At 41.2% G+C, this 20,534-nt stretch overlaps 2 protein-coding genes across 4 annotated transcripts; one reads left to right on the top strand and one right to left on the bottom strand.

The window, feature by feature from the left end:
- Positions 1-1,224: 1,224 nt before the first annotated feature.
- pygo2 (pygopus homolog 2 (Drosophila)) lies at positions 1,225-7,893 on the bottom strand. Of its 3 annotated transcripts, XM_006787981.3 has the most exons (4): positions 7,702-7,893; positions 6,932-6,995; positions 6,266-6,318; positions 1,225-4,564 (listed from the first exon to the last, which is right to left on the bottom strand). In XM_006787981.3, the coding sequence occupies exons 2-4, from the start codon at positions 6,981-6,983 to the stop codon at positions 2,903-2,905; spliced, it is 1,767 nt and encodes a 588-aa protein (XP_006788044.2). In that variant the 5' UTR covers positions 6,984-6,995; positions 7,702-7,893; the 3' UTR covers positions 1,225-2,902. The 3 variants fall into 3 exon arrangements, with proteins under 3 accessions (XP_006788044.2, XP_006788043.2, XP_006788045.2); XM_006787980.3 differs by having other exon boundaries at positions 6,932-7,893; XM_006787982.3 differs by lacking the exon at positions 6,932-6,995.
- Positions 7,894-9,031: 1,138 nt separating this feature from the next.
- On the top strand, positions 9,032-18,539 carry LOC102788419 (SH2 domain-containing adapter protein E-like). The gene is made up of 6 exons (XM_006787983.3): positions 9,032-10,017; positions 12,305-12,431; positions 14,176-14,412; positions 14,793-15,027; positions 15,362-15,481; positions 16,080-18,539. Exons 1-6 carry the CDS (start codon positions 9,499-9,501, stop codon positions 16,261-16,263), a joined length of 1,422 nt encoding a protein of 473 aa, XP_006788046.2. The 5' UTR covers positions 9,032-9,498; the 3' UTR covers positions 16,264-18,539.
- The last annotated feature ends 1,995 nt before the right edge of the window (positions 18,540-20,534 follow it).

Genomic DNA, 20,534 nt, shown 5'->3' with positions numbered 1-20,534 from the left:
CAAAGTGGGAAAATATAAAACTGAGATGTGATTAAGAAATGTAGCTTCTATATATTTTATTGTTCCCGGTTAGAAAAACTGGTTTTAGAACAAGGGTAACTGTATGAAGCAAATGCTTCAGTTAATAATTTTGGTTCTATTTTACTTTTAAAAGCTCCTTCATAATGTGCATTAATATTATAATAAATGTTATTGCATCTGAACTCCAGCAGGTACAGGTCTGTAAAAAGTATGCTGCTTTCATGAAGTGGTAAGTAGCAGCCAGGTGCCGCTAATCAAATGTGCTTAACTGATCAACAGCAAGTGTAATACATAAACACTGTTCAGATGTGTTAGCATAATGTTGAGTAGACATCAACAATGGTCTTAGAGAAGCCAATGTTTCTGCCCATCAGAGTTATAAAGCCATCGCCATACAATTTTAAGTCCATTGTTCTGCACTAAGATTATTCACAAGTGCAAAACATTCAGGACAGCTGCCAGTCTTCCCACGAGCGGGTGTGCCAGCAAATTTAACCCATGGTCAGACCAAGAAATCCAGGACAATAAAAACCCCAGGGCCTCGGTTAGAATGTTAAATGACATGATAGTACAATTAGAAAAAGACTGAACAACTATGAATTGTTTGGAAGGGTTGCCAGAAGAAAGGCACAAAGCAACACAACTTAGGTTTGCAAAGATGGATCTGAACAGACTGCAAGACTTGTGGAACAATGTCCTTTGGACAGATGAGATCAAAGTAGATGTTTGGCCATAATTCACAGCATATCAGCACAACTACCTCCTACCAACTGTCAAGCATAGTGCTGGAGGGGTGATGTTTTGGGCTTGCTTTGCAGCCACAGAGTACCCTTCTGTATACCAAAATATTCTACAGCCAAATGTGTTCAACCTAAACTGGGCACACCAGCAAATCTACAACAGAATGGCTGAAAAAGAAAAGAATGATGTTATTTAATTAATGCTGCCAAATGTAGTACAGTTTTTCAGGGGACTGCACAGTCCTATGAAAACTGTATAAACCTAATTATTTCAAATATTACACTTTAAACATTTCCCTTTTTATGAATGCAGTAATTGGTTCTAACTTGGACTAATTAAAGGAGAAAAATATTTTAAGGAATCTGATTTCATTATTGCTATTTTTCAGTTATTTTTTTCAGTTATCAGTTATTCATCCATTAACAAAGGCTTAATAAAATAATGTAATAATCCCAGCTGATGAAACCATTAATAAAGCCACACAAATATTAAAGAAGCACCGTTAACTCGGCATTTACAGCAAACAACATTGTTGCGTTTTCTAATCATTTTAATAGAATGATTAGCAGATAAAAGTTAAAAATGGGAATAAAAACAGACATGGACAAGTACAAAAAATCTGTCTTTACTTCAAGAGTTCAGTACCTTTCTGTTCCCCACCGGGTGTAGGACTCTCTGGTTCCTCCAGGTTCCACCAGGAGGCACCAGAGCAGAACAAGAGCACAGCACAATACCAGTACAAAATAAAAGGGAACAGCTGAGAGCAAGAAAAGAAAGGCAACTTGGACATTGATTAAAGAAAATTAAGGAAAGCGAGAAGAAAGAGAAACATCTTATACTGCTCCAGAAAAGTGAAAAATGGGTATTTTTTTTCTTCGTTCTTTTGTTATTTGGTCTACTTTAAGGTCTCCTGCAGCTCAGAAACCAGAATATAAACATCAACAAATCAGACACTTACTGCATTGGCTCACATGCACCCCCCTCGCCCATCTTGATTTTTTTTTCTTTTTTTTTGTTTTTTGAAAAAGGACTATGCACATCTGATATGACATGATGTCACTACTTGCTATGCCAACACCACCCAAAAGCACTGATTTCACAATTTATGATGTACTGCAGAGATAAAAAGAAAACAGCCGACTCAAACGCACTGTATAAAAACAAAAGGTCATATCACCGAGACGCATGACTTCAACTCATTACTTTGATCATTGGCAGAGTCTGCGACATGTTCACAGCTGATGGAAGATCCAGACAAATGTTTTGTCCTAATATTTACAACTATTTCGACAGCATGATCCTCTGTGAAGTGCGGATGAAATGTCAGTCCGAGTCTCCTTTGGATTATTCAGCACTGGGTATAAAATGATACAAGAAGTAAGAGCCAAAGAGAGAGTGTGTGTGTGTGTGTGTGTGTGTATGTGCAGGAACTGTTAAAAAAAATTCGTACCCCAGCTGACACTTAAGATTTCACAATACACATGATGCTGAGGTTTTTACACTACAATATAGTGATGTTTTTCTCCTTTTTCATTCACTTTCTTGCAGTAAAACAAAAGAAGAAGAAAAAGGCTAACATGTGATAGGGCAGTACTAGACTCAAGCGTTTTAGTAAGATGCGAGTCAAATAACGTATCCTCTATTCATTTAGCCTCACCGTACACAGTTGTGGGAATATTTTAACTTCGCCTTCCCCACCTAAAGTGTGTCTGTTTAAGTCATCACCAATATGACACATGAGTGTATCAAGTAAATCACAGTCAAAGTGGGAGCTTCCGTGCCAGTCAGTCACAAACTGTGTGAGGTAGTGTGTTGGTGTCAGTGCTTTGCTGGTTGGCAGGCTAGAGATCTGAAGGACTGTGTAGTTTTAACATTCATCATGTTTTGACTCCTGTAAGAAGGAAGGGGGTGGGGGGTGGGGCAGAGGAGAAAAAAATAATTTGCCGAGAGTCACTCAAAGTGCTATATATAAGCATGAAAGTCGATGAGCGTGTTTCTCTGTGTAGTGAACAAGTAAAGGGCTAGTCAAGAGAAAGCTGGGCAAGTAGCTGACAAGACACACACAGGTCATTCGGTTAGATCAGTCTCTCTATTTGTCTGTAGGCGCCCCAAATCAGTGCTGCTCTCTCTTTTCTACTCCTCAGCTCTCATTGGCCGCCACCAGCTGGCCTAATCCTTGGCGCACAAACACTGCCTGGATGTCCTTGGTCTTGATGCAGAAGTCACAAGCCCAAACAGCAGCGCTCTCTCGAGTCAGCAGCCCATATGCTGGTTCCGTCAGGCCCGTGCAGTCGCGGTGGAACCAGCGCTGGCACGACGCCTCGCAAAGGATGGCGTCTTGGTCGTCGTGCACTTCTGCCATGCAATGACCGCAAGGGAAAATCATCCCAGAGCTGCCGAGTTTTCCAGGGCCAGAGCCGGGCCCGGTTGAGGGGGCAGCAGGGCCAGAAGGCAGGGGAGACTGGGTGTTTGGAGTTGACGTAGAATTAGAGGGGGGATTTGGGTTGCTGCCGGGAGTGTTACCGCCATTGTTGTTGGTCATGTTGTTCTGACCTGAATTGGTGGCTGTATTTGACATGGGACCCCCAGTACCAGTAGTGCTATTCTGTTGGTTGTAAGGGGTGGAGCCTGGTGCAGAGTTAGGTGGGGTTGACTGTTGCTGCTGCTGGGTAGAGTTGTTAGAGTTAGGGGTGTTTGTATTGCTAGGGGGCTGTAGCTGACTTGGTGTTGGATGCTGGGGCTGACCTGATCCATTCAAGGGACCAGTGGGGGAAGAGTTGGGGTTAGGCTGTGGTGGTGCTGACGGAGGCTGAACAGGCGTACTGGCATTGGGCTGCTGGACATCAGAGTGGCCAGGGAAGCCACCCCCAGGCTGAGGTGGGCCAGAATTTGGAGGCGGCCCAGGTGTTGTATTATTAGGAGGAGGGCCATTTGGATTCATGTTAAGCTGCTGCTGTTGTTGCTGTTGTTGTTGCTGCTGCTGAGGCCCAGGTGGTGCACCACCTCCACCGAAGCTCTTTCCATCCTCGTTGCCTGGCCCCGGTGGGCTGGGGCCAGGGTAAGGACCATCCTGTGAAGGCGGGAACTGTCCTTGAGGGGGCATTCCTGGCAAGCCTCCCACCATATTGCCACCCGGGCCACCACTCATGCCTCCCATCATGTTCATCCCTGGACCCATGCCTCCTCCCATGGGAGGCAAGGGCCCCCTTGGGCCTCCACCACCAGGTAACGGAGGGCTGTTAAATGGGTGCCCACCCTGTCCGTGCTGCTGTGGAGGCATCCCAAATCGTGGGTGTGGTGGCCCCCCTCCTCCAGGTCCTCCCATACCTCCTGGGGACAACATAGGATTGAATCCTGGCCCTGGATGCATGGGTGGACTAAAGCTGGGTGGCATATTGAACTGAGAGGGGCCACCAGGAGGGAAGCCACCCGCTCCTCCTCCACCTCCACCGCCTCCACCCCCACCACCTCCAAAGCCAGGCATTCCTCCAAAACCTAGCTGGTTGTGGGGTCCAGCATTAGATGGAGGGCCGAATGGGGGCCTCCGTCCAGGCTGGCCACCGCCCGGTCCTCCTGGTCCTCCCATGAAGTTCATACCTCCAGTCATTCTGCTTCCACCTCCATACCCACCTCCTCCGCCGGCACCTGGGCTGGGAAGAAATGGAGCACCACCTGGTCCACCTGCCGCACCAGGTCTGGATGGGGGTGCAAAGTCATCATCAAACGGGTTGGAGGCGACCAGATGGTCCACCATGGGGGTAGGAGGGGGTGCAAACTCAGTGAGGTGGGAGAAACCCGCAGCCTAAAACAGAGAACAAAATACACAATGCATTCTTTCTTTTTTTGCTGCTTATATAAGACCAATTATTTAAATTCTCAGTCTAATAAATGTTTAGGTCAACCTGTTTACTGAGAACATTCTCTTTATTGTAGCAATGTAAATATCGTTTTGTGAAAAAGTATTTGTTCCCTTCCAGATTTATTTTTTGCATATTTTTCACATTTAAATTTTTTAAATCATACAAGTTTTAATATTATACAAAGATAACTCATGTAAATAAAAAAAATAAAAAAACAAAAGAGCATATTGTTTTTTTTTGTTTTTTTAAGTTATCACCATTAAGTGTTTGCGATAACTGGTATTGAGTTTTTCACATCACATGTGAAGGAATTTTGGCCCACTCTTATTTGCAGAATTGTTTTAATTCAGTAACACACAAGGCAAGGTTTTTGAGCATAAACAACCTGTTTAAGGTCACGCTAAAATAACTCAGATTCAAGTACAGACTTTGACTAGGCCACTGCAAAACCTGTTTTTGGCCATGCACAACAGCAAGAGGTGGACTTGCTGCTGTGTTTTGGATCATTTTCCTGCTGCGTAACCAAAGTGAGCTTGAGTTTCAGGGCATTCGTATTTTGTGGTTCCCTAAATTATGCCAGCTTCTCCAGGTCCTCAAGCAGCAAAGCAACCCCAGACCGTCACACTACTACCACCATGTTTTCCTGCTGGTACAATGTTTTTTTTTTTTTATGAAATGCTGTGTTAGTTTTACATCAGATGTAACTGGACTCAAACCTTCCAAAACAGTTTGTTTCATCAGACCACAGAATACCTTCACAAAAGTCTTTTGTGATGTTTTTTGGTAAATGTGAGACGAGCCTTTGTGGTCTGCAGTGGTTTTCTCCTTTCCCATGGGTACTGTTTTGCCCAGTGTCTTTCTTATTGTTGAATCATGAACTCTGACCTTAACTAAGACAAGTGAGACCGGTAGTTCTTTAGATGGTGTTCTGGGTTCTTTTGTGACTGAGGTCCTGGATGAGTCATTGATGTGTTCTTGAAGTAATTTTGGTAGGCTGCTCACTTCTGGGAAGGGTCCCCTTAGTGGACATTATTGGATAATGGCTGTCACTGTGTTTCACTGGAACAGGCTGATAGATGTCACAGACTTTGTTTCTCAGCTATTTCTTTAGATCATGGACTTTTTTTTTGGCCTACTTGATTTTAGAATCAGGCACTCTATTTGAGTGATTTCTTGATTCAACAGGTTTGGCAGTAATCAGGCCTGGGTGTTGCTAGAGAAACTGAACTCTACTTTCCAAAATATGCGGTTAATAACATTTAAATAATGATTTAGAATTAGTTTTTGTTTCTTTGTTTGTTTTTAATACAATTCCAGCAGACTTTGGCTAGCTTTGTTCTCCTAAGAAAAGAAATCATCTCTTAAAAACAGCATTTTAAATTTAGTTGGGTTATATCTGTCAAATATTAAAATTTGTTTAATTATCTAAAAGATTTTGCATATGGCAAATATGCCAAAAAAAAAAGATGAAATCAGGAACACAGGAAACAATTTTTCAAAGCACTGTAGATCGCCAATAATTGTTTAGGTTGGGGAAACCTGCATTAGGCTGAGACTGAAAAAGTCACTTGAATGAGTGACAAAAAGTTTCTCCCACTCAAAACATTACATCCAGAACAGAATCACCTTTTAACAGTTTTTACCTGAGCCGTGGATTTCCTCGCCTTTTTCTTCTCCGGGCTCTTCATCTGTGAAGCTGAAAAAGAAAAACATGAAAGGGAGGGGTGGAAAGATGGAAACACCATAAGTTACAACAAACACAGCATCCATGTCTCATGCTTTTGGTTCACCACCATACTGTAGCAGCATCACATTTGGATTGGCCAATACCCCTTAGTGACAGATTGGAGCAGCTTTAGACCTAGGGCCTCTTTGTCAAGTCCAACAGTTGAGATGGATTCAATGATGGGACATAGACTGGCATGAGGACAAGATGCTAAACATCCAGGCGTTATCATCACCAAGGTTATGAAGCCTTGAATCGCAAATGACCCAGGCAGACCAAATGACCCAGGCAAGAGGGAGAGAGGCCGCAAACAGAGGCAGAAGAGGTAAGGTCAATGAGGGAGACAGGAAAAGACGAAGACATGAGAACGAGGAAACGGAATTGAAGGTACATTGATAGCAAGATAGACATGAACCCCGTTCACAGATCCACTCTGTGAGAAACAGCCACCACCGGAGACAGTCGTGAAGTTTACATATGGGGGAGGCGAGAAGGGATTTGCTAACAGCACCAGTGCAGCCCATTGCAGCGCAGTAATGGATGATTCCGATCTGATTTGGAGATGGGTGAAATTAATTCCTACCTCTGCTTCGTTTTCCTTGTCCCGCCTGTAGTCTCCCCGAGTCGGCAGCCATTGGCTAATATGACTGTCGGTGAAGTGGCAAATCACCGTTCATATGCAAGAAAAAAAAGTTAAAAATGACGACGTCTTGAAAGCTATCGGGCGACTAGGTGGATTCTGCCTTCAGGTCATGTCAGTAACGCTACCATTAATATCATCACAACATAAACTGGCACTTAGTGGTTACTAGATAAGCTGGCCCAGGTCTGCAAACTCCTTTCCAGCTGCAAATCTTTGGCCACGGTGTCTGTCACGCCGGGTTTTTGGTCACCAAATCACCGTCACTTTAGACTGAGCACGTTCACGTTTTTTTGCAAGCCAGTTTCTACTAGCTGAGTGAAACTGGTTGCTTGATACCTGGCTCTGCCTGCCAGTACAAGCAGCAAGTTACAGAGCAACCCCCTCCCTCTCTCTCAATGATCACTTACAGATGTGTAGCTATGACCAGCTAGCTAACGCAAGCTAGTTACTACCTTGGCTAACTAGCTAGCCACGTTACTCAGTGTGGCTAGCTAGTAGCGACAAAAAATCCGAGAGCGTGGTTCAGCTTTCTACATCCAAGTGTGAACATATGCACTCAATTTCACTCATCAAAGCATTTATGACTTAAAGAAATCGGTTATGTTTTTGAAAAAAAAAGCTGTTGTTTACTTTGCTAACATTAGCTTACTAGCTAACGTTAGCATGCTACTAATAGCCATCTTGCAGACTGTCTTGGAAGCAAACTGTACCCTTTCTCCGTTGCTCGCTCTGCTGTCCTTTAAATTGAAAATCTCTGGTGTGTCATTGCCAGCAAACCAGTCGTCACACGGTGTATGCTTGTCGGTTTCACCATTCAACTATAATTCATTCAAAAACGCAAATTTTGCCATAATTATCATGGCCTTCTATCGCAACCGGACAAAGAGGGATAAAGCGAGAGTATCGCGCACCGTGGAAGGTTCTATCTCAAAACCAATATGGGGGTGTCGAAAGGTATCCGTAAAAACTATAAAGCGTACGTATAAGAATTTCTCTTAAAAGACCACTTGTATTGCATAATATATGAGAATTTAAGATGTTGTATCAGAAGAATTATCACTATTATCCTCGATATCCTTATTATTTGAATCTATAGAATATGTACACACCTTTGATTGACGTAGGTGAAGCGGCCCAGAACGGACCATTTTTCAACGATACCCTGTACAGTTAAAGTAGTGATGCACATCTTAAGTAGAAGTTGTTAATTAAGCACGTTATTAAGTGGCATATTGATGATCATTCACCAATATTGTATAAAAAATACGGATACTTTGAACACAAAAACCATTATACAGTTCTGTATATGACCTACTGAGTGGGGAACCGCATAGAAAACCAACACAAATCCAGGTTATTTGCCACAGAAGTTATACGAATAATATTTTACGATTTACCTGAGGTCACATCTGCACAATAACTGTAACTTTAACTAGGTTAAAAAAAAACAAGGGCCAGCTCAAATATTTAAAATAAAAAATATATATCTGTCAGAGGGATCGTTTTGTGGAGTACTTGGGATGAGGAATTAACCCTGTGGTGTTTACTTTGTGTAAATAATAAAGAAAAACAGTTTAAAAATCACATGATTGAATTTCGTTCTTGTACGTCAATGTTTATGTATATAATTCTTATTTTAAAATGTTATTAAATGTTAATAATGACCTAAATATAATATTCAATTGCATCTGTCAGTTTTATGAAAATTCGTCATGAAAAGAAAATGTATAAATGGAAGTGTCACTCTGCACTGTGAAATGCAGAATCTATAATAAAAACACAATTTTATGAGGCATTTATGCTTCTGTTGCTTCATTTCCATATTAAAATATAGGCCTTTAAAATAAGACCTATAAGGAATAATTAAAGTGTCACTCTCCTTGTTCGGCTACCTGGACACATGACTCTCTAAATTCCTAAAATGGATATTCTTCCACGCTGTCTACAATTAAAGGCTTATCACCGCCTACCACGTCCTGGCTCCCCCTTCTAGACCTCAGATACCCCCTCCTTTCCACACTCCAGGCACATCAGGGTCAGTGAAACAGTGGACAGTTTTTAAACTCAGAAAAGCCACCCTGGGAATGGACCACAAATCAGAATCAAGAAAACCCTGACATTCTTTCGGATCATCCCTCTCCAGAGACATCTCTTCATTCAAAGGGAATAAACTTTTCCTCAGAGTAGAAAAGGGAATAATTTTAAGAGATCACAGATGGGATAAAATTGAGGTATTTGTTACTGCCTGCCAAACAGGCATGAGAAACTTTTTTTTATTCGAAATTGAAGATTTAAGAAGAGATCTATTCGCTTACACGCTTTTATGACATGCTTTAAACTGAGGTGAGGAGATCCAGTCGACACAGGCTGTATCCTAGAATAAACCAGCGGAAGTCTTTTGTTAGAAAGGCTGTGATTTCTAAAGGTGCGTCTCTCGGGCCCTGGTGTATGGAGATACAAAGTGCCGGAACAGGCAGAGAGGTTTGGAGGTTTCCATCCAAGTTACAATGGCAAAGTGGTTCAAAGAGTTCCCCATGAACCTGAAGAATGGTACCGACAGGATCCGCTCAGTCTCCGAATCAGGCACGCAGCCGAGAGCCAATAAAGCAGGTCTGGTGGCGAGCATCGGTACCAAAGCGCCGGCCTCCAAAACGGGCCATCGCAAAAACTCCTCCGCGGAGAGCACAGGCGGAGGAGGAGGAGTAGGTGGAGGAGTCGGGTCTCTCCTGTCCGGAAGAAACCGAAAGAACTCGGCTACAGAGTTGAGTAGAAACGGCGTGAGCTCTCCGAAAGATGGGAAAGTGTGGGACAACCTCCTGTCTGGGAAAAGTCGCAAGAACTCCAAAGCCGAGCCGGTGTTTGATGAGCAGCCCAGATCCATTAAGAGCTCTCCGTCTGCCAACGCATACATCAGTCGGCTGATCAGAGTGGACAAGCAGGACAAGAGTCCCAGCTTCAACAGCGGTACCATCACCAGCGCAGTGGCACCTGAGGCGGAGAAAGCAGCCCAGTGCAAAACAGAAACTGTAAGTTCCCCTTTCAGATTTAGAAAGTTTAACCCTCCCTGTAAGCTGCCCTATAAGATAAATACGGCTTCTGGAATATGGATCTTTAAAAAAACCCCACCTGATTTAAAACGTGTTGTTGTGTAGTCTGAAAATAATTGGAAAACAGTGAAGACTAGCTAATTAAAAGAGCCCCCCCCCCCCCATTATAATTTCAGGGTGCTGCAGCTGTTGGTTCATTTAGATGGAAAATTAAATAGGCAACTAAAAGCTATTAAATACTTAATAATTGTATCCAGAGTATAGTATTTCATTATTTCATTAATTCATTTCGTTGCTTTTCAGATTAAGATTGCACACAGACCTCTAATGGGCCTTAAGAACATTTATTTTTTATTATATTAAACAATAAATTCTAAGAATTAGTTCCAACTTAACTAATACATTACACCAGTCATCCACAATAATCTAAAAAAAAAAAAAAAAACATAACATCTGCTTGCGGTGTTTGTTTGTTTCTGTAATTTATTCAGCCTAATTATACTAGTATAATAAAATCTTATTATATTCTGAGTTATACAAACTTTTCAAGCAGTTGTGGAATAACTTTAACTGACACGGATGTAGCAGCAGTGGATCAAAACCATCTGTTTGCACCTCGTAAGCAAACTGTACACTGAAAGTCATCAAATCTGTTGGCAACAAAGTCGGCAGGATCCAGTCCAAGCTCTGAAAATTGATATTATTGTTTTGTTTTCTCCCATCCCCCTTTGTCTCTGCTTCCCATTGTGTCTTCTCCTCCTCCTCCTCTCTTTCCGCCTCTCTCTCTTTCTCTTCCTCTCCACCCCTCGCCCATACGCCCATCTTCCCCACCTTGAAAACAAAGCTGTGGTCAGACGTGAGGCCTTCACCTCCCTCTCGTGCATGTGATATGGCTCAGTGATGTCCTTTTATTCAGCTCCTCCCTCTACCTCATCCCTCTCTTTTACTACATCCATCCCCTCCCTCCAGTAATGGCTATCATGTTATAAAAAGCAGAGGTTACTTGACACTCAGGCGCTAACCCAAGTGCCCTCCAGCTTAGTTAAAAAAAACAAAAAACCACAGAATCACAGAAAAGTGAGGGAAAAGATGATAAGAAAAAAAATGACATTTGCAGTTGCTGCTGGGTTTGATCAGTCAAGTTCTTGTAGTTCTAGTCTTGCACATCTAAACTTTTGTTCTCCCATTTAATGAAAAAAATGATGCCTTTTTTCACAGGGAGGAAGAGTATAAAACTTGATCAAGGCTTCATATGTCTGTATACTTGTGCTGTCATCTACACTACTTCTGATCTAAACCCCTTAACAGCTGTCGGTTTGCTCATTTACACTCGGCAGGCTGAGTTTTTTCGCCTTTATTCAAACTCCAAAGGCAGCTGGAAGTGATTTTAGGGAGGCAGTTTTTACAGCCTGCCATTGTCCCTCATGGCTTGTAAAATAAACAAGAAATTCTGTGTCACTGATAAGGTGACAGGACACTCGCGTGTGATTGATGCAGCAGAATAATTGAGGTTAAGTAAATGTGCAGAGACAATAGACTTAGACAGTAAATGTGTAAAACAAGGCATTAAATATTCTTCTAACTGAAGCCTGTCTCGTTGTTTACTGCACTTAATTTAATACCTCGTTCCCAGTGTCTTCATGGAAGCTGAGACTATATTTAGCACAAGAAAAAACATCTGGAAAATGCTCAGTTTTTTCTGCTTATCTTCAAATTTTAGGATCTGGTGTAACTTTTTTCTTTGTATTAAATATTTTATGCTGAAATCTGTTCATATTAAAAAAGGAGTACTATAAAACTTTTGTTGTCCCAAAAGAAAAAAAAAGAGGCTCTGACAGGATACAGTGTAAAGGTTATTTTTCACTATTTCTGACATTTTATAGACAAAAAAAGTGTGAAAATGGCTTCAAGGCCAACTTTTAATGAAAGCATTGTTAGTTTGAGCTGTATTTCATGCTAGAGATGATGGATGACATTATATTTAGCACCTGCTATAAGACAATTTATTATGTTGGTGTGTCCTGTTCATTCAGCCTGTCCAACTTTCTTGATCATTGATTATTATAAATAGACCAGCATCCCTTAAATGTTCTAATTGTGATCATCAGCTGACAACATCTGCATTTTCTTTGTCTATATAAGATTACTGCTTGGGCTTTCCTACAGTTTTTCCTTGACCCTTCTCAAACTTTATTCTGAAAGCCGTCTTTTGTGTCTATCTAATTACACATGAAAAAAAGAATGATTTCACTGTGTTTTTAACCAGGTCATTATCCTTGAGGACTATGCGGATCCTTTTGATGCCCAGAAAACCAGAGAGCAAAGGGAGGCAGAGAGGGTTGGTGAGAACGATGGCTACATGGAGCCGTACGATGCCCAGCAAATGATAACCGGTAAGACTTTGATCAGGATGCTCTGGTCTTTACTACCACAGGGTCCTCCTGTGACTGACAGCATTCCCATTTTGAGTCTCTCCAGGCAGCGCAGTGAGAACATGAACTCACTCCCGTAGCGCTCTCTCTGTACCCCATCTGGACAATGGGTGTAGTTTCCTGTTCCTGCTTCCTCTTTCCTGCCTCTGTTTCCTGGTACTATTCATTAAAAAGGAAGTTTGCCCTCAGTGCGCTCCCCCCTGCATTTATGACACAGTTTTGTTTAAACCCCCATATGGAGCTGTCGGACCATTAATCAAAACTTCCCAGCGTCAAGGAGGACTGGTGACCAGTCGTCCAATCACATGCTCCCCTGACCTTTCCTTCCATCAGTCCATTGTTTAAACTGAAAGAGTTACTCACAATAGCCCGCTGTGAATGAGAAAATGTTTTATTGCTGTAGTAGCTTCTAGTCTGGTGAGTGGCTGTGCGACTTCCACACCTCATCAGAGAAGTCTACTGAGGATGTGATGATGTGAATGAGTCAGTTTAAGAGTCTCAAATCATACTGAGGAAGTAAGCAGTGCACAATACTGTGACTCAGTATGCAGCATCTTAATTAATCTTTAGTTGGCAGCTGATCTCAGTGACTAGAACAAAATATATTACATAGATAGAATAAATAATATTATATTAATGACCATTTTACAATTATTTTACATCTAGTCGTGATGTTGCTTTAAACTCTTTTTTTTTCACCCCAATTTGAGCATGATTAGCAAAAATGGTGTGGCATAGATAAACACCCTTCTCTCATGGCCCCTGATTTATGTAGCTGGCTATATTAATAGTGGTAAACACTTGTCTCAGTCATTAAATGCATTGCCCTCTTTAACGTGAAATGTAATGGCTTCTGTTTTTTCCCCCTGAAGGTCGCTGTCTTATTTCATGAAAGTGTAATAACTTTCAACCTTGCTCTAAAACGCAGCAGGACTCTTTGCAATAATAACCTTTTTCTGCTCTTTTGAAAATGGCTTAAGCTGCCTTAACGTGTTTGTTGTTGTGAATTGGCACATATGAATAAAACAGAATTGAAATTACTTCAGATTTTCACTTGTTAACACTGACATAACAAAATAAGATTCAAAGATTTAATTATTCTTTATTGCACGTAACAAATCTCTGTGTGGTAGTTCTCTGCTTAAAACACACACACACAATAAATAGATATACACAATACATTAAAAGGCAGCATTGTAAACTTGACGTAAAGTGCAGCTGTCCAGTGCATGTCTCTGTGTTTTAAGTCATTAGATGTGTTAAAGTTTTGTGAGTAAAGCCTTATTATAGTTTTCTGTTCTCTATGATTACAACCATCATCAATCAATTACAATCATAAGTCATGTTATGGACCAAAATCTATTCAAATGCAACTTATTAGCATTGATTTATGGATTAAGGATATTTACAGATTAGTAGTTGTAATGACAAATGATTAAGAATGAATATCTATGCCCTTCTTGATGAGTTTTTGTGGACTTCATGGTCACTAGCTATGGCAGCAGTGACTGCTTTTATTGTAGTTTTTGGTCCAGAGATTTGATGCTAACTGCTCCGATTGTTTTTTCAGTCTCCAGCCCACAGCTGTTGCCATTCACTGATGCCATCTTCCTTATTCAGCTACTGGAGGTGATGCATCACTGCAGCCTTCCTCTCCAGGTTCAGGTGCTTATGTCTGATCATATTTTAATCTTTTGCTTTCTAGAGATCAGACGTCGAGGATCTAAAGACCTGCTAAAGGTGTGTGCGGCGATGGAGGGGAGTGAGGCAACAGCAGATGAAGCTCATCCTGCCCCCGTACAGATCTATGACATCCCGTACGAGGGAGGTGGCGACAGCGAGAAGACGGCAATCACGCGGCCAGAGCTGGACACTCGTCCCTCCACTGAGTACGAGCTACCCTGGGAGTGGAAGAAGGAGCATATTGTTAAAACCCTATCAGGTACAGTCAAATTTATTCATGTCTTCTCATACTACAGCCATGCAATGAAAGCCAACAGCAAGAACCCCCCCCCTCCAAATAACATACATTTCTGCATCTGTGCACTCCTGAGTCGACTTTGCTCCACTTTTCAACCAGTTTCTTTATAGAAACAGTTTTTCTACAACCCAGCTAGATAAATGTGAACCAGCCAGCACTAGCCTCACATTTATATTTTATTACTGCAAAGACCAACTGCATACTGAAGAGCATCATGCAGCAGCATCAAAGTCTGTGTTATTATTTTATATTGACAGGAGGCTTCTGCACCCAGTTCAAACTCTAGTCAGCTGTTTCTTTACATAAATTCTTATCTTCTCGTGGTGCTCGTCTTCCCCTAGCACAGTTTGACAGCTCTGATCGCACCGCCAAAGATGAGACGCCTCACCCTACACTCACTAGACAGCCCCAACATCCACCAGCCCAGCATCAGCATCAGCATCGGAGGCAGAAAAGCTGGACCCAAAAGATTCTGAGATCCTCTCTGCCAGCCCTGCTGCCATCTTCTACCTCCAGCAGCAGCTCTGAAACCGAGGCCTGCTCCGTGGACCCCTCCCTGCCACTGGAAAAACAGAGGTGAGGAGGTTCTTATGTACTCGTTGCACCAGGATAGTAAATGTTTCATTTTTATTAATGTGAATCTTGACAAATGAAGTGAGGCAGAATCAGAGTTGTACCTCACAGTGGGGAATGTTCCTCATAGACACATAAAATAGTTTCTCCAGGAATTTCATAGTCACAGTGTGCATCTGTTTCTTATTCTGGTTATAAATCTCACTCCAGAGCACTAATAAATTTTTGTGTTATGTAAGAGTAATGCTCATTTCCAAGGAGTTGCATAAAATGAGGACCTGCACATAATCAGTTGCAGATGAAATGACATCTCCCTCGCTCCCACCCTCTGTCTCAGCTGGTACCATGGCTGCGTGACTCGGCAGGAGGCGGAGTTTCAGCTGCACTCCTGCAAAGAGGCCAGCTTCCTGGTCCGGAACAGCGAGTCGGACAACAGCAAGTACTCCATCGCCCTCAAGTGAGTGCAGTCTGAAAGTGCATTGACACTGTGTGGAAAGGTGAAATGTTGCTTACTTAATTCACATGAATCATTGATGTATCACAAGATTAAAATAAGTAAGATCCTAAGCTAAAGAGCTTGAAGTATATACTTTAATTAAGCCTGTTAAGACTGTTCTACGTTTTTGCTTAAAATTATATCTTTATATGTGAGCAGTATGGCTTCATGTTGAATATAGAGCTACCAGGGAGGAGGAAAAGAGAAGCACATCAGAGGATTCATGGATGTAGTGAAGGAGGACATAGAGAAGGTTGACAAAAGAGCATAGGGATAGGGTGCAATGGAGGCAGATGATCAGCAGATGAAGCTGATTTATAAGTAAATATATCCAAGTTACACTTCATATACAGGATACACATATTTTTATTCATATTTTATATTTCAGTAACTAATTTGAAGCTAAGATTCCCACTTAAAGTGCAAAGCTGAACAGGGAAGAGAGACAGACTACTGCTGGTTTTGTCCATCTGTTATCAGTTTTGGATGTTCAGCAGCGCAGTCAAATCTTGTTTTTCTTTTTCTCTCCTGTGTGCGTGTGTGTGTGTTTATGTGACAGGACCAGTCAGGGATGCGTTCATATAATTGTTGCCCAAACGAAAGAAAATGGCTACACCCTGGATCAGAGCAGCTGCGTGTTCCCCAGCATCCCAGAGGTGGTCCACCACTACTCCACTCAGCGTCTGCCTTTCAACGGAGCAGAGCACATGACCCTGCTGCACCCAGTGCCTCGCATCCACTGACTCAATCATAACTTAGCTTGACTATGCAAAACAAACACACCCTGGATGTTAGTAAGGGAGAAGAAATGGTTCCAAAAAGCAATCAAAACATCAGCTCTGATTTCAGGGAACTATCATCCATACAGCAAACTTAGCCTGCCTTATGTGGTCTTTTTTTTTATTATCTTTATTTCATCACCAAATTGACTGCGACTGTCTCATATCTAAAATGTACAACTGCCTGCTTCCTTTATTTCACTTTGATGTGCAGCTCATGCAAAACATCCATGCTGGTGTTTTGCATGCAAGCGAGCTCAGCAGGGACGATGGGGCACTTTTACTGATAAAAAGTCACTTGAAGTTTGTAAACACACAAGATGTTTTAATCACTCACTATGTTTATGACAAAAGCTACAATATGACACTGTCTATGAAGCGGAAAGTACTTTTGCGATGGAGACCTAACATTTCAGTTGGCTCTCTTTCGCCCTCTAGTGGAGCTGCTGGGACATTGTACCAAATTCCCAACAAAAAGAATTCTCCACACACAAAAACCCATGCACATAAGCATTTAATTCCACTTACAAACATATAAACAAAGCCCATCTATTTTATGTGTATCATCTTAATGCATTTCTAATTTATGATTGTATGCTTGTTGGCTATCTGTAACCACGGTGCCTCGAAGATTTCCACTGTGTTACTGTGAATGAGGGTGTTGTTTCTGCTGTATTATCTGCACTGTGAAGAGTTGGTGATTCACCCTGGTGCAATGTGCTTGAAGACATGAAAGCTTTACAATAGTTAGAGCTGAGGCTGAATTTTAATGTCTGGGCCCAGCTTAATGAGACTTTTGTGGGAGCACGTGTAAAGGAGTTCTGCATATTACTGTGATTTGTGGTAAGAAAACTTTAGATAAAATTTTTTAATATGACCCACGACTGATGGCGTAATTGCCCAATAAATGAACAGAATTTCAATGTATTTTATTAGAAGTTACAATGTAATTATACATATCTACAAATTCTTAAAGTTAGGTACACTAGAATATGTGGGAAACAAGTCAGGTTTTAATGGGAAATAAACAATAATACTGTAACCTAACCCTTACGTGATTTTAAGGTGTTATACACAATGAAGACCCTCCCATTTTCTGTACACTTCTTTTGAAAATTACTGTTGAACAGTGATTGTGAAAAAAAAACAAACAAAAAATAGGTTAGACTTGGCTTCAAGGGCAGATACACAGGGGGTGGGGCAACTGCCCCCAAGCTGTAGAGCCTTGCCCTCCTTTTATGTCTTTAAAATACTTGTAAAAACTAATTGTCTAAAATCACCCACCTAAAATCGTCTTTGTTTTCTTAGAAGAGATAATGATACAATAAATTGTTTTAAAGTGTTTTTGTTTATATTTTGTTGACTCCATTAACATATATGGGATTTTCACTAATTCAGAAGAGGTATGTGCCACCCTGCCTTAACCTCTGGCCCCTCCTTTCCCCCCCTATGTAAAATTTTGTAGATCCGCCACTGCTTGGCTCCACAATTAGGTCACATATATCTGCAAGTTGTGTCATTCATGTTTTCTTGTAAGATTGTAAGCAAGAAGAGTCTTTACTACATTTTTATTGGTAAAATAAAAGGACATTTAAATAATGGAACATCCACAATACACGTCAACATAAGGAATATTCAAAAAAGATGCAAACAAAGAAAAGAAAAAGAAAGATAAAGATGTAAAATGCCAAGGTTATTCCACTCCCAAAAAAGATGGGGGGAAATATTGTTTTGTTTTTCTGTAAAATTACCATGAAATTACACTTACAATCACTTGCACAGTATTTTAATTTACTTATAGTATTTTTATATATCTTTGTTTCCTATAAAAGCCTGACTTGTTACTCCCTCATTTTAGTGTGCCTACCTTATAAGTATTTGTAGTTAAATATAGTTACATAGTAATTTTAAATAAAAGAAGTGAAATTCCATTTAATTACAGGGCTCCTACCGTAAAAGTGCATGAAAGAAATGCCAGTCTCGTCTCTGTTTAACGTCCCCTTGTTTCTAATGCTGCTATCCCTCAGGTGTAATGCCCTCTGGTGCTAAACGGCAGAAGTGCAAACTGGTGACTGTATTATATTCACTGAAGTCTTAATGTGTGTTTCTTCTTGCGTTCTAAATCTAAAATATTTGGCATCGTGTCTTTACTCTTAAATGCTGGAATTCATTTTTGGACCACTTTGATCTACAGCACAGTCTCCTGCTAAGCTGTCAGCTGACAAGAAAATAAAGTCCTTCCAAAGGTTACGTTTGGCTTTATTATACATTTTTGGAGGTCTGCCATTAACATGTCTCTGCAAAGATTTTATGAGAGTACATTTCAAACAGTAGTAATCTGAGGAGACACACCTGCTATACATTTCATTCTTTTTTTTTTTTATTAGTCTCTTTTGATATATGAAAACCTATTGTGTGAACACTGTAGAGCAGATTAGAATAAAAGGTCCTGAATCTCAATGCTGGATATCCCCTGTGAGCCTGTCTCTGATCCCAATAAATCAGCAACATAAACAGCAGAATGTGAGGGTATTTGTGTCAGTGATGCGTGCGCTGAAAGACAGAGAGAGATCAAAGTGTCCCAACATCCTAGAGGAGCCGAGTGACTGAATGAGGGCATTTTTGAGCACAATGAATCTTTAAATGTGAGAGATTGATTGTGGTTTCAGCAGTTTGATAATTTACCTGGAGGTTTAGTACTCTGTGCTGCTAATGAGGAGACAGAATAATATTCCAGGTTAAGGGCAAAAGACCAGTGGGGAGTTCAGGTGAGTATCATGTTAAGAACAAATGGCTGATGCACCTGGCATGTGTCGTGTGTAGATCTAAGATAAATGCAGTGCTAAAAACAGACAAAGAGGTAGAGTAGTATCATTACAGCCATGTCAAGGACACTTAATGTGAAGGGGGAAAAAACAGGAGCAATTGACACCATCACTCTCTCATTCCCTACTTTTCTTACGTATCATTCGCCCCTCTCCTTTACCTTCTTCACCCTGTCTGTGTTATTTGAGGTTGTCTCCTTGACTCTCACGGAGGACACCGTCACCGTTCGCCTGTGTGTGATGCCAAGAGTTTGTACTTAAGCTCATTAAGAGCCACAAGTTGGGTTTCATTAGTCCTAATATGGAGATGACTTTCAGCCTTCTCACGCGTGCTGTCACGTCATGGATATGTGTTTGCCGTTACCTGTTTAAGCAGTTCATCGGTGTCGGGTGACTTACGTAGCACTTTTTTTTTTAACCTGCTTGGCTACAAAAATTTCTTTTAATGTTCGCAAAAAACACACAGAGATTACTTAATTAAGTAAAATACCGATATTTCAAATTCTGACATAAATGCAAGAATATAGAAATAGAGGCTTTATCAACAAAACATACTGAAAGAAACAAAAGTAAAAGATGTCAATCTGCAGAAAAATGATCCCTGTGAGCAATATTATTTTTTTAATCTTTCTTAGAAGATTTAGTACAGTGTTTTCAAACTTTGTACCTCAACTTAGTCACAACATAAATCTGTGGGGTTGCGAGATGATTGATAACATTTTCCTTTCAGGCTTTTCTCCATCTTGATCTTCTTAGCTTTAACTCTAAAGTGCTCTTTGTGTGTGCGTGGTCAAGTTGGTGGTTTGCATTACACTTTTAAAGATTATTTCAGAATTTTTATGAGTAATGAGTAAGAATTGTAATTTAAATGGTCATGCAAAAGCATAAAAAATTCCTGAAGTTCAATTAAAAGAAATAAAAAGCACCTCAGAAGTTGAGGTAATGCCCTTTTCACTGACAAAGCCTGCTCTTTATCAATGTAATCCACTTGCTTGCTGACTTTTTTCTGGCACTGTGCTGCACCCATAAGGTCTCCCTGCGGTCTTCTATCAAGATGGATTTCATGAAGCGGAGGAAAGCAGGCCTTCTCAAATTCTACCCAAGAGGGAGGGAGATACACCTGGAAAAGAATGAATCGTCAAATGATATAGACCTGGAGCCACCTATGCTACTGTATACTCGAATGACTAATTTTAGTTTGCTCTCACATCAGTGCCGTCAGGGCTGTCATGCAATCGTTGAGCCCCTCTCAGGCTTGCATGACAGCCTGACATGATCGCTTCAGGATTCACTGCCTGATGGACAGGGTGGCTTGACATCTGGGTGTCGCTTGACCTGCTCTGTTGGTAACCGAAGTGTTCCTGCAGGTCCTTATCAGATGCTTCAGGCTCTGTGCCAGTGACAAGGCCT

This window comes from Neolamprologus brichardi, chromosome 22, assembly GCF_056152115.1.
Source record: "Neolamprologus brichardi isolate AB-2024 chromosome 22, ASM5615211v1, whole genome shotgun sequence".
Taxonomy (NCBI): Eukaryota; Metazoa; Chordata; class Actinopteri; order Cichliformes; family Cichlidae; genus Neolamprologus; species Neolamprologus brichardi.
Note: the sequence above shows the minus strand (reverse complement) of the source record. Positions and strands in the feature narration are given on the sequence as shown.